This window comes from Penicillium subrubescens (assembly GCF_028828155.1).
Source record: "Penicillium subrubescens strain IBT 31985 chromosome Unknown utg000010l_segment0_segment0, whole genome shotgun sequence".
NCBI lineage: Eukaryota > Fungi > Ascomycota > Eurotiomycetes > Eurotiales > Aspergillaceae > Penicillium > Penicillium subrubescens.
This window is the reverse complement of record NW_026643160.1, coordinates 2,885,942-2,898,665: the sequence shown is the minus strand read 5'-3', so window position 1 is coordinate 2,898,665 and position 12,724 is coordinate 2,885,942. Positions and strand designations below refer to the sequence as shown.

The 12,724-nt window shown below is 50.2% G+C and overlaps 5 protein-coding genes across 5 annotated transcripts; 2 read left to right on the top strand and 3 right to left on the bottom strand.

Moving 5' to 3' along the window:
- Positions 1-270: 270 nt before the first annotated feature.
- On the bottom strand, positions 271-2,042 carry N7473_012222 (MFS-type transporter sphD; the record flags this gene model as incomplete). Its single annotated transcript, XM_057158161.1, has 2 exons — positions 271-1,722; positions 1,782-2,042. 2 exons carry the CDS (start codon positions 2,040-2,042, stop codon positions 271-273), a joined length of 1,713 nt encoding a protein of 570 aa, XP_057004011.1.
- A 1,012-nt stretch (positions 2,043-3,054) lies between these two features.
- N7473_012221 (uncharacterized protein) lies at positions 3,055-5,541 on the top strand (the record flags this gene model as incomplete). Its single annotated transcript, XM_057158160.1, has 14 exons — positions 3,055-3,157; positions 3,210-3,243; positions 3,298-3,347; positions 3,407-3,501; positions 3,559-3,704; positions 3,753-3,936; positions 3,996-4,065; positions 4,112-4,396; positions 4,446-4,496; positions 4,547-4,854; positions 4,909-5,009; positions 5,059-5,231; positions 5,297-5,459; positions 5,514-5,541. The coding sequence occupies 14 exons, from the start codon at positions 3,055-3,057 to the stop codon at positions 5,539-5,541; spliced, it is 1,791 nt and encodes a 596-aa protein (XP_057004010.1).
- Positions 5,542-5,886: 345 nt separating this feature from the next.
- N7473_012220 (DNA-directed DNA polymerase gamma MIP1) lies at positions 5,887-9,399 on the bottom strand (the record flags this gene model as incomplete). Its single annotated transcript, XM_057158159.1, has 2 exons — positions 5,887-9,146; positions 9,219-9,399. The coding sequence occupies 2 exons, from the start codon at positions 9,397-9,399 to the stop codon at positions 5,887-5,889; spliced, it is 3,441 nt and encodes a 1,146-aa protein (XP_057004009.1).
- Positions 9,400-9,682: 283 nt separating this feature from the next.
- On the top strand, positions 9,683-10,770 carry N7473_012219 (uncharacterized protein). Its single transcript, XM_057158158.1, has 2 exons — positions 9,683-10,307; positions 10,379-10,770. Exons 1-2 carry the CDS (start codon positions 9,908-9,910, stop codon positions 10,588-10,590), a joined length of 612 nt encoding a protein of 203 aa, XP_057004008.1. The 5' UTR covers positions 9,683-9,907; the 3' UTR covers positions 10,591-10,770.
- Positions 10,771-10,859: 89 nt separating this feature from the next.
- N7473_012218 (gluconeogenesis factor YvcK family protein) lies at positions 10,860-12,477 on the bottom strand (the record flags this gene model as incomplete). The annotated part of the gene is made up of 2 exons (XM_057158157.1): positions 10,860-12,208; positions 12,282-12,477. 2 exons carry the CDS (start codon positions 12,475-12,477, stop codon positions 10,860-10,862), a joined length of 1,545 nt encoding a protein of 514 aa, XP_057004007.1.
- Between the last annotated feature and the right edge of the window lie 247 nt (positions 12,478-12,724).

The following is a 12,724-nucleotide window of genomic DNA, read 5'->3' as shown; positions in this document are numbered from 1 at the left end:
CCATTGTTGAGAACTTCGGATAAAAATTTTAAGGGACTACCTAACATGGCCAAGTTCAGGCTGTACTGTGATAGATGCGACAGAACTGAGAGTCAACTTGCACGTGTATTTCCAGCGAAATTGAAACTCATAAAAGTAGGAAAAGGGCAATGAAACAAGAAGACGAAGCTCAGCTAAACTCAGAATGTGAGGAATAGGGTGTCTATCTCTACCTATCTAGAATTAAACATTAAGTATTAAGAAAGAAGCAGGAAAGCCACTGAACTCGGACTAGTCCTCGAAGCGCTGGTTACCAAGTTCCCGGCCCTTGAGATCTATCTCGTCCAGGAAGATTGAAGTCACCAAGCCCAGCGCGCCCATACCGGTCATCACATAGAATATCGTGCGGAAGCACTCTAGATAGACCCCTAGGACCTGGTCCATCGTTGAAATAGACACTTGCAGTGATCTTAACGAATCGATGAATCTCACAGCGTTGGAAGCATCTTTCAAAGGCGCCAAGGCTCCGCTCAGCTGAACTGTAGTATCAGCGATAGCTTTGGAGAAAACGTTGTTGAAAATTGACGAAGAGATGGTGAGGCCGACAAGACCACCGAACATGCGAATAGTTAAAAACTGTGCGATAGCCAAGCCTGTGTCATCAACATTCTTAACACTTGCTTGCATAGGAAGAAGATTGAGACGTAGTAGCGCAACACCTTGACCCCACAGAATAGGAAGCCCGTAACGCATTGATGCCGAGGACCCTACGTCAAAGAGGGCTAGCAAACCGGATCCTAGTGTCAGGATAACCCACGAAAGTCGTAGAAGCCACATGTAGCCTCCGAACAGCGGTACCATCATCATCGAGATGGCGGCGAAAACCACGCTAATTATAGTGGTGGGGAGTAGGGAGACGGCGGATGAGATTGGGCTTTCGAGCTCCACGGCTTGATAGAGCAATGGCAAGTACTGTAAGAGGGAGACTAGTACCACGCCGTGAAGAAAACCACCTACTAGGGTCACATTTCCCGTCTTTGAATGGAAAATGCGATGCGGAACGATAGGATTGGCAGGCTTTGCCTCGTAGAAGCCGAAGGCGACAAGTACTGCAACTCCTAAGAACATTGGTAGGAGTGTCTGCCAGGAGGGCCATGGATATAAGGAGCCTGCCCAACTCATGGGAACCACAAAAATAGAAATTCCGATGATAAGAAGTGCCATTCCGATCCAGTCCAGGCGCTTCAAATTCATAGCCAGCGTGGCGTCGAGTGGAACAGGTCGAAGTTTGAGGAAGAGCATAACCAAAGGTGTCCCAATTCCGAGCCACGGCAGGTTGATCCATCCTATCCACCTCCAAGAGGCATACGTAGAAAACAAAGCCCCGACAGTAGGGCCCATGATATTCCCGATAGCCGAAGGAATGGCCATCAAGCCGAGATATTTCGAGCGTTCCTCCAGAGTGGTCATATCCGCGAGAATAACCTCTGCCAGGACATCGATTCCTCCACCTCCGAGACCCTGGAGGACCCGCCCAGCAATGATGGTGGTCATATTTTGCGCCGTAGCAAAAACGATTGAACCGACAAAGAAAAGACCCATAGACACATGTAAAGGGGGTTTGCGACCGAACGCGTTGGAGATGCTCGCCCAAACTGGTTGCATTACCAGCCCACAAAGAGTGTAGGCCAGATTCGCCCAGAATGACTCTAAACTGGTGGCTGTCAGGTCACCAGCAATGGTCTAGTAATGGACATGAGTATTTGGGGTAACACGCAAGCAAGATTAATTTGAAGACTCACTGGCAGGGCAATACCCAAACATGTTGCATCTAACTGGAAAACGAAAAGACTCGCTGCCAACCCTATGAAAGCGAGCTTGAAAGAAAGCGACTTCTTGGTCGTTGGCTCAGCATCCTCTTGATCGGGTTGCTCTCTTGGGGAATTGGTTCTCCCAATCTCAGCCACCCGTTCCACGCCCTCAGATTTCTCCGGGTTTTGTTCCAAGTCTGGTATAACGGAGTTCTCGGCACCCTGGCTGGAGATGACCTTAGAATTGCCCATGGTGCTTCCCGAAAAGATGGGCATGAAAGCAAGATAGCAAAGATGCTTGACGAAATGACAGAAATGTAATGGATAAATAGACAATTTAGAGGCAAAAATTCTCCTTATTTCGGGCCATTGGTTCTTCCGGTTGATGCCTGTTGATTCACTCGATTAGTGGGACAAGGTCATATCGAGACCGTTTACTCGGACGGGAAACATGATCCAAAAGCAGCAAGTCTAGGAACCACAATCTTATACACACCACTGACAACAGCGACAGTCTCCACGAGGAAGATCAAGACGAAGGAAACATGAACCTGATGGGTTCGACTGAAAGCTGAAAGAATCAAATTCACGGGTGGTCTGCATCCAATAACTGACAAACAAGGCCCTCACAAGGCTGTGGTGTCCTAAAAGCTCAGGCAGCGAGGGCTGTCAACAACTACAAGAGCATCTCCTTTCCACTCTCTCTGCCTGCTTCCATCCTTACATTCATCCTTGAATTATTCATTCTTTTCTAACCTTCCGGGCTGTTAGGTCAGTCAACTCGACAATATCTATGAGATTCAGCCACCATCATCTTTGACATGTCTCGACGACCACTAGAATCAACTACAGTAGCGACGGGGAAAGCAGCCGCCAAATCCAAGATGAGACTAGACACGGTCGCGAGTCCGCCCTTACAACTGTGTTTTATTGACATATGAGTCCCAATTGCCGTGCCACCATATCGAAATTGCCGGGTCGCCAGTTTGCTAGACATTGTTGCAACCTCATGCCCGAGGCATGGGTGAATTGGGGCGGGGGCTCAAACCGTTCAGGTTGTTGGACTGCGGATCATCACCGCAGTGGGGCAGTTGTGGAGGATTTGATTGGCTCGCGGCGATCATGTCGCAGCTTGGCGATGTACACACTCCTCAACCCTCCGAGAAATCGAGGTTACACACGCTCTTTTATCTCTGCAGCCCCCAGTCAACGCCATTGAAAGCAATCAACCATACCATAACCACGCCTTTAACGCCTGAACATCATGAGTGAGACAAGAAACAATAAAAGAGCTCGTTACGACGAGGACGTGAATGGAGACGATGTCGGCTTGAGTTCCGCGGCCGAAGGCTTCTTTGAAGCCCTATGTAAGTACAGTGTTCCTATATTCCAACCAAGCTTGCTAAACTCGCTTTGAAGCCGAGGCTGGAGTCACGCATTGCTTCGTCAATTTGTAAGTCATTCATGCATTGACAGCAACAAGCGGGAAACCTGACAATTTAAACAGGGGGAGCGATCACCCTGCCATGCTGGAGGCCATGATTAAAGCGAAACAAGGTCTGTTCAGAATGGATACCATAAATGGAATCCTTTTATACTAATACAATTGAACCTAGAAAACTCAACCACCTTTCCCAATATCATCACCTGCCCTTCGGAACTGGTCGCCCTCTCCGCCGCCCTGGGCTATGCTCAGGTCACCGGAATTCCTGTAGGATCATCCATTCTGTCCACAATACCTTCATTCTAATAAACTAATCCATACCAGCAATGCGTGCTTGTCCATGTCGACTGTGGTACCCTAGCATTGGGTCAATCTATCCATAATGCATCGGTCGGCCGAGTGCCGGTTCTGTGCTTTGCAGGTCTCAGTCCGTACACCCAAAGAGGTGAACTGATGGGCTCAAGAACAGAGTACGAGGACCAAAATCTAATCCCATTCAAAAACTAACATTTCTCAAGGTTTATCCATTGGTTGCAAGATGTGCCTGACCAGGCAGCAATTCTCCGTCAATATTGCCGGTATTCCGCGGAAATCAAGACAGGGCGCAACATCAAGGAGATGGTGAACAGAGCCTTGCAATTCTCTCTGTCTGACCCCAAAGGTCCAACGTATCTTATGGCTGCTCGAGAAGTGTTAGAAGAAGTATGTCTCTGCTTTAGACAAGAGTACAAAGGAAGACCTTACTCACAAAAGAATTACAGAAAGTGGACCGGAAGTTCCTCGAGGAAGAGACCTTGACGCCCGTTCTGCCTAGTGCCCTTCCTGTGTCAGGTAAGAAATATGACTTCCAGTAAGTACACAATTCTAACAGACACAGAGGTTGAATTGATTGCGACGACTCTTATGAGCGCAAAGCGACCCCTTGTTATCACGGGCTATCTAGGCCGAAACCGCAACGCACCCCCTCTGTTAGCAGAACTCTGCGACAAGCTACCAATCGGTGTTGTTGAGATGGTTGGGTCCGACCTTTGCATCAGAAGCGACCATGAAGCCTATCTGGGCGTGACCGTTACTACGCATCCAGCAGTTCTTGAGGCCGATGTCATCCTCATCCTGGACTGTGATGTGCCATGGATTCCTACCGCGGGCAAGCCCCAAAAAGGTAGGACTTTCCCTCTATATTAGCAGCATCTGCCAACTGACTACGACAGGAACCAAGATCTTCCACCTTGATGTTGATCCGCTCAAGCAGCAAATGCCTTGTAGGTCTGACTAGGTGTTTACTTGGAGTATAGCTAATCATTCGCTCCAGTGTTCTCTATCAACGCCATACGCAGAATTAAAGTCAGCTGCGAACTTGCACTTAAGCAGCTCAACACTTTCTTGGACCAACAGAACCTGAACAGAGCAGACTATGCGGCCGAGTTCGAGGCTCGCTCAACGCGTTACGCAAAATGGCGGGAGGAGCTTCGCAGCTTGCAGTCCCCGCCAGAAGATGGTGTGATTAGCGTCCCATATCTTACATCTCGTCTACGACAGCACGTTCCCCAGGATACAACCTTTGTTATGGAGGCTGTTACTAATGCTGGATTATTGATTCATCACCTTAACTTAGTGAATGTAGGCCGTTGCCCCTAACCCCACAACATTGGAATGACTAACAGTATCTTGTAGCCGGGAAGCCTCGTTGGTAGCGGCGCTGGTGGCCTTGGTTGGGGTGGCGGTGCCACCCTGGGAGTAAAACTGGCCCAGCCGAGTTCGTTCGTCTGCGGAATGTGCGTAAGTCCCAATTGAGATCTCAACACGATACTGACATGATTCCAGAGTTGGAGACGGAGTATACCTCTTCTCGCAGATGGAGAGTGTTTATTGGATCGCCAGACGCTATAACGTCCCATTCCTGATGATCGTCTTGAACAACGGGGGCTGGAACGCACCTAAGGTGTCGGCCCTTCTGGTTCATAAAGATGGACTAGCATCGAAGTCCAACAGAATGGGTTTGTCATTCTTGCATCGGACTTATTAGGATGTTTGCGGCGGAAACTGATAATCTCTCATCTAGATCTCAATATCTCCTTCGAGCCCTCTCCTGACTATCCAGGAATTGCGGCTGCAGCAGGCAACGCTTGGGCCGCCACAGTGAAGGTGCAGAACGATTTGGATCAAGCTCTACAAGAGGGAACCAGAATCGTCCAGGAAGGCAGATGCGCTGTCATTGAGGTTGCGTAAGTGGAAAGAGCCTTTCATGTCCTAAGTGAATTGTAAACTGACTTTCATAGTGTTCCCTCGATGTGGAAGGAGACGTGAAATCGATACATGGAGGGTCACGCCAACCCGGTGAACCGGGGACATTTACATTCCCAACCATTCAACCAATTTGGGTGAGGGGGATACTATTGCTTCAAGCCAGAACTTGGAGATGCATATGCATTTTGTACACTATCGTCACAGTACAGATAACCACTTCGACGCCGTCCCAATGCTAGTCCGTCTCCAATGCAATCCACATAAAAGCTTAAAACATAGAGCCGGCCCGATTTCAAACAAGGTAGGATGAAAAGAGATTAGGTACAGAAAGAGAAAGGAAGGGGGTGAGGTAGGATAGAATATAAAAGGGATAGTAAAGGAAAGGTGAAGAAATAGAGATCAAGGCTAAGCGCGAGCAGTAGGCCGAGGCTTCCAAGAAGACCGGTACATGCCAACCTGGTGTTGCTGCTTGCTATTTCCGTTGGAGGATGGACGAGGGTTTCGGAAATCGGGATATAAGCCAGATTCCATGTCCATCAGGACCGCGCGTTGGGGCTCTGCGGACACCCAGCCAGTGGACTTGCTTCTAGATTTCGAGGCAGAGGAGCGGGGTGGTGTGGGCTTTCCTGCACTAGCAGCTTGTGCTTTCTCCCTGATGATCTCACGAAGTTCCTTGTCATCCTTGGTGATCTGCGCCTTGATAAACGCAGGATCATTGGATGCCTGCAGGGTGGACATGACCGACTCGCGAGGTGTATAGTCGTATTTTTCGGGATTAGGAGGGGATATGGGGACGATAGAAGGATCTAAGAACGCTGCTTCGTTCTTTGCCAGAAGTTGAGAAATGTCCAAAGTCTCGCCATGAGGAATTTTGTAAGGGTGTGAAGGAGTAATGCAGTCCATGTCCACCTCCTTTCGCAGGACGTGATCAATATCCACGGCGGAGAAGTAGGCACAAGACTGGGGGAGGTCATCGATGCCAACTTGCTGTGAGAAGATGGCGCGAGTCCAAACGTTGGCAATTTGGAGTGCGAGTGCAGCGCGGTACTTGTCTTCATCCTTGACCAGATAGCGAATCTCGTCGTGGACAGTAATGGACAGGCGGGCCTGGATGTTGAAGCGCCGGATGAGATAATCCATACCAACAATGAGGAGGTGAAGATAGTCAACACCGGATGATTGAATAGCCCAGTTGATGCGAGAAGTCATGAAGCTACCCTTATTGATGAAGCGGCGCATGAGGGCTTCCGTGATGCCAGCGCCGAGGGCCGGGGTTCTTGGCCTCTCCTGGTCAGCAAACTCTTCAAGCTTGTTGAACACAAATGACTCAGTGCCACCTCGCCAGAATGGAGTCTCGCTGAGGGCACGACGTGAAGTTCGAGTGCCCTTGGTCTCCTTGTAAAGGTTGGCTGCGGTCTCCTGCGTTTGCCTCTCCGTCAAAGAAGGGTTAAACTGGCGCAAAAGCGTGGCCGCAAACTTGACGCCGGCTCCATAGATACGACCGTAGTTGAACACTTTGGCGTCATTACGCGAGATGCCCAGGATCGAAGCACTGCGGGAATGCAGATCGGTCCCTGCAGCCTTGGAACCTTCCAAGGTCATAAACCCGATTGCGTTACCCCCATGGAGCTGGAATGGCGCATCTCCAACAAGACTGGCAATCCACAGCTCTTGAGAGTCAACATCCGCACCAACAAAAACATGGCCTGGAGGCGCCTTGATCATGGCTTTAAGCTCGGATCCAACACGATTGGACTTTGCATTGCTTGCAGTGAGCCAGGTGTTCTCCACCGCGCGGCGGGTAATGGTACCCATAGGGATGACCTGAGGCAGGATGAAGCCTAGCCGATTATCGATTGGATTTTGTGCGGAGCCATTCTTCTGGGTTTGATCTTCGTAAACCACCATCTGGCCCATGATTCGGTCTCTGGCACTGATCCAATAGGAGCACGATGCATTCATTTCCAATGCTTCTTTGGCAAGCGCGAACTGAGAAGACAAGATTCCACGCTCGAAGTACTGCATGTAACCCTTCCCCAAAGGATTTGTGCACCGAGCCTGCGGGCCATCCTTGTGAGGGATCTTGAAATAGGTATTCTTCCGATCATCGCGTAGCTGCAGATTCTTTTCCTCCTCTGCCATATTGCAGACAACAACTGGTTGATTCTCGTATTTTTTGACCTGGTCACGAGGAACCCGGAAAGTCCACCCATACTTATCAGACCAAACAAGAGGGTAACCATCCCAAGACAGTTTGAGCAAAATGGGAGCAATCCTTGTCCGAACAGTAAGATTGATGTCGGCATTGCTGGAAGGGAAAAGATCCTTGTACCATTTCGGCATGCCCGGTTTCTTTTGCCTTGCAGCGGGTCGAGGAGGATCGCCCTTTTTCTTGCCCTTGACCATCTTGATCTCCTGGCCAGACCAGTCCAGCTGTTGTAGCCAGGGATCACTCGTGTAGACATCTGGTTCTGCTTTCACCTTCAAAGCCTCGTCGCACAATTCCAGTAGTTTCCGTTGGACATCGTCAAGACGTTTGTGGTAGGTCTCTTCGGCTCTGGTGAGATACTCCTGCCAGCTTTGGTTCACGGGAAGGATAATGGAAGAGAGATGTCGAAGGGCCCCGAAACTAACGGGATGGGGACAGGTCTCCAAGAAATTTGGAAAGACTTTTCTGAAGACCTGATGTGTAATTGCAACGTCGGCAGCGCAGTAGTCGAGTAGTTCATCCAACTTTGTGAGGAGGGTTCCCCGATCAAGCTCGCCGAAAAAGTCTCTTTGAGCCTTGTCTATCGTGACGTCGCAATGAAACTTGGCGACGTCCCGCAAGGAGTTCACCGAGCTTCTCCCCACCCATAGTTCCTCCTCCTCTTCTCTGAGCATGTTATTCTCGAGCAACGCGGCCAATTCCACCGAGTTGTGCTCACTTGCAATCTTATCCCTCAAGTCCTTGTTTTTCTTGTGACGCATCCAAGTTGGTCTCTGCTGAGAACACATGCCATTAACAGCGACGTGAAGAGACATTGTATCAAGGAAGAAGTTGCGAGTCTGTTTCAGATCATACTCCTCCAGAACTCTAGCACGATCATAACCAATGTTATGACCAACCACAATCCGTGGCTGCGAGGGGTCTCCCAGAGGTATCAGTTGCACCTTTTCTTGAGATTCCCCCAAAAGCCAAGGAGACAACCACGCATACCACGCTGTTGGACTCACGGCGCAAGCCATGACCGCAAATGGGTTGTCCTTGTACATCACCTCGGTATCAAAAGTCAACATTTCCTCGTTGGGTGCATCCACAGGCTCCGATGAGCCGTCTGCGTTATATTTTGTCCATCCACTGCGCTTGACCCATTTCCGCGGCTTTGTCGGGCAGCTTAGGGCTGCAAATGCTTTGGCATTCGTCAGATAAGGCTCCGATGCGTCCATTCCAAGCTTATGGAAATGTTCGTCAAGTGTCTGACCATGGAGAGGTGGAAGGTCAAAGGCGATCGGGTCTGCTCCGGTCTGAGATTTGCCAAGAAGGTCGTGTCTGGCTAGGTGATCTTTTGAGAGGGCAACGAGTTCGGGGTCGGGAACCCGACCTTTGTTCGGGAAAACCTGCGTGTGTACATAGTCGCTGAGATGCTGAACACCGATCTCGTTGAACCTAGGTAAAGCAGGAACTGGGCCGGGTCAGCCTATCGATCTTAAGAAATTTGACTCTGCTTGCGACAGGTCTAATTTCAACGGCATACCTGAAAGATATCTTTTCTGAGTAGTCTCATCATTTACTGGCGTAGAGTATAGCCTTGCGCGTCCTCGTACAGGTAACTGCCATGTCTGCGTCTGGACAACCAGTGCTGGGCGCAATCTCAAGCGCACCGACCTCACGACACCCCTGGAATAAGGAGTGTAGGAGGGATTCCAAGATAACATCATACAGTAACTAAGTTTGCGCGTTTCAGGTCATGGCAGCTCGTGCGACTGCAGCCTGGTCGAAGACTGCGCTTGGTATTGAGGATAAAGTGATGGCGTGTAGAAGTCGATCGTGGAGCAGTTTCCATATCAGTTGCTATCGCGGTATCTGAGCGTCATGCAGAAGGCGGAAGAAATGTGAGGCCGATATCGTTGACCGCCTACCTCTTTTAGATGCCTTATCACTAATCGATAACGACCCATGCCGCCATTTTGCCATCTCCGCTTCCTGGAATCCTGAACCATTTTACATACAACTTGGGTTTGCTCCGTCTTTGTCTCCTTTTTAGCCTTTCAGGCGCCAGGGCGCTACCTATTATCAAATTATATTTCCCATGGGACCTTCCGGAAAGGCAGGGCGATCTTCTATACCGTTCTAGTCAGGGTCAACCCCACTTGATTCGATTGTCCTCCGCGGCAAGCGCCTAATCGACCGTTTCGCCTGCGCTTGCTTCAAAAGTATCCCACGATGAGTCGGCGGTTTTCAATTGTTGACCTCACCTCGGCACGGGCACATCCTTCCCCTCGCCACCTCCGACAAATTTCCTCATCTCCATCTATCTCCTCCATATCCTCATCGTCACCAGATCCCCACACGATGCCCCGAGGCACCAAGCGAAAACGCCGGCACGACGAAGATGCTACCGATAGCGAGTCACCACCGAACGGCCCGCAAAGTCCCATCGAGTCTATCGACCTGACAGAGGTTGAAGGCTCCTCCGCTCTCGCCAAGGCCCTCGCAAAGCAACGCGAAGATGCCGTCAAGGCGCAGTCAACAGAGGAAGGAGACAAAGCTCGCTCTATGCTGAAAGCATACCAGTGTCCAGTCTGCATGGATACTCTCGAGGATGCCACTAGCACGTCATGCGGTACGTCTCATCACTCCCATACTCTCTTTGTTACATGGCCCTCTTCTAACATAATACTTTTCTGACGGCAGGTCACCTCTTCTGCCATAAGTGCATCGTCGAATACCTGCAATCAGTCGACGATCAACGAATCGACCAAGGAAAACAGGCCAAGGGAACCTGCCCGGTGTGCAGAAAGACAATCACCCGGAACGAGTCAAGTGGACCTCGGAGAAGTCTCATACCCTTGAAGCTCAAGGTGACGACTAAGAAGCGGCGCCCCCTCCCTTCAAGTGAAGCGTGAACCTCTTGAATACCCTTCTTTTACAGCATGGCGAATGGTGGGGGCATGGGCTAGCATGGCGTTTACTACATACAGGTGTCCCATTTTTCTAGCACTTTACGACAATGATGAGCAATGCATTTTCTGGGTGTTATGTACTTTGAGTACCTACGTTTTGGACTCTGTTTTACTCCTTTCACGATTATGTTTGATTGATGATTGAGATTGGAGGTTATATTACTGTAGAGCGACTCTTAAATTCCTTAGATTTCTTTGTTCGTTTCCCCCTCTTATTTATCTCGCCGGCCGGGGTCCAGGGTATTTCTCCTGCCCAGACCACTCCCAAGACCTCCACGCACCATGGCATCACCCTTCTTTCCCAAGACCACCTCGAGCGCTTGAATCAATGCATTAGGGTCATATTTCATGCCCACGCAAACCTCCTTGCCCCCTTCAATGGCTGTGACTTTGCGTCCATACAAGCGCAAGGTTTCAATACCCATCTCTGCCAGCCTTTCCCTGTCCACTTGGGGCGTTCCAGGGCCGTCTAGATGCAATATATGGGTTACGTAGGCAGTATATGGAAGAGGGGCGCGTGGCCGAATGGTTTTCGGGGAGGATGGCGTCTCTTCGTGGTGGTGAGAAGCTCTGTGTGGATGCCGTCCACGGCTTTCCTCGCAGGCACGCGCGATAGCCTCGACAAAGTCGGATGCTAGGAATGGCTCAGATGGAGGTCCAGTCTCGCGGTCTAAAGAACCATTGAGAATGAGAATCTTATGGCGAGCTGGACTGGTCATGATATTTTTGCCAACGCCACGGAGGATGATTGCTGGGATGATGGAGGTATACAATGAGCCAATACTGTAGATGATAGCTTGGGCATCGCTCAATGCCTCCAGAACACGCGGGTTTGCGGGTGGTCGAATTTCTTGTCCGTAAGGATTGATATACCAAATCCTGCTGATTCGGCAGGATAGGTCTTCGTTCTCCGTTTTGCTGAATGAGATATTCTTGTTTCGCAAAGTAGCGAGGGACCCGGGGAGATGATCCGCTTCATATGAGAGGGTATCAGATGCGTCAGAGGCGGTATCTTCTAGATCATCTCCGTCCGCAAGAAGTAAGCTAGGCCGTCTCGGCTTGTTGCCACGGTCGGGCTGGAGGGCTGTAGTCTCGCTTGGATGGGAAATGCTATTTTGACCAACAATGACAGTGCCATCGGCGAGAGTGGCAGATATGTGGTGTGAGAAATTGGAGTTAATCGCGGGTATAACCCGGACTATATCCGACTGTACTCCGCAAATGCTTCCCAGGAGGTAGATTGCACTCTCAAAACTCCCACTGAAGAGTCGCGCACCCGTAAGGAACAGATTTCCAACACTGGCAGAAGTGAAGTCGAAAGTCGAAGACGGTGGACGAGCCCGCTTGAGGATTTCCAAGTTGAGCATGTTGAAGAATGAGCGGATCAATTCTTTCTTCGCGGGGGTGATGGACCTCCATAGGCTGGACGTGCCATCTACGATGGTGAGCCATTCATGCGCCGCTGCCCCTGCTTGAGCGGGCAAGCGATGATTGAAGAGCGTTTTAATCGCAGTCCGCTCTGAATTGGGAGGTGAGTCCGGAATTAATCGAACAAGGCGACCTGTGGTTATAGAGTCAGCCAAATATACCCTTCGGCAGAGTTCTCGCGGGGTGTCGCGTGTCAAGGAACCTACTTCGAACATCACCGATTCCAGGACCCCCAAAGATTCGGATCAGCTCCGACGAGGAACCACCATTGTCGCTAATCGGGATAATGTAACTGAGCAGGCAGTTCTTGCTGTCTCGCACGGCATCGAAGACATCCACGAGATTGTTCGCGGCACTACCTCCTGAAATGACGACAATTCCTCGATTGGGCGTGTCAGCCATGGCAGCGGTTATTGAAGTTGATTGGTCAAGTTGTTTCAAGTATTCAGGATGTGCGATAGATTAAGGTAGAAAAAAAAATTGTAGTTGAAGATCAAAGCTGGAAAGACTCTGAGCTGATATCTCGAGGGGCTGAGCGATATGGAATGTTTTGGCGCCGACCCGGCGATGACACCTGAATTCCGGAAACGCCACGAAGGCCACAACAGCCGTTGAAGCTTTGACGCCTCAAAAGCAGGCACCCAAGACA

Excerpts from the sequence above, each read along its gene's own strand:
- N7473_012219 (XM_057158158.1), top strand. The coding sequence starts at position 9,908 with ATGAGTCGGCGGTTTTCAATTGTTGACCTCACCTCGGCACGGGCACAT. Across the intron at positions 10,308-10,378 it reads TGCCACTAGCACGTCATGCG|GTCACCTCTTCTGCCATAAG; the intron begins GTACGTCTCATC and ends TTCTGACGGCAG.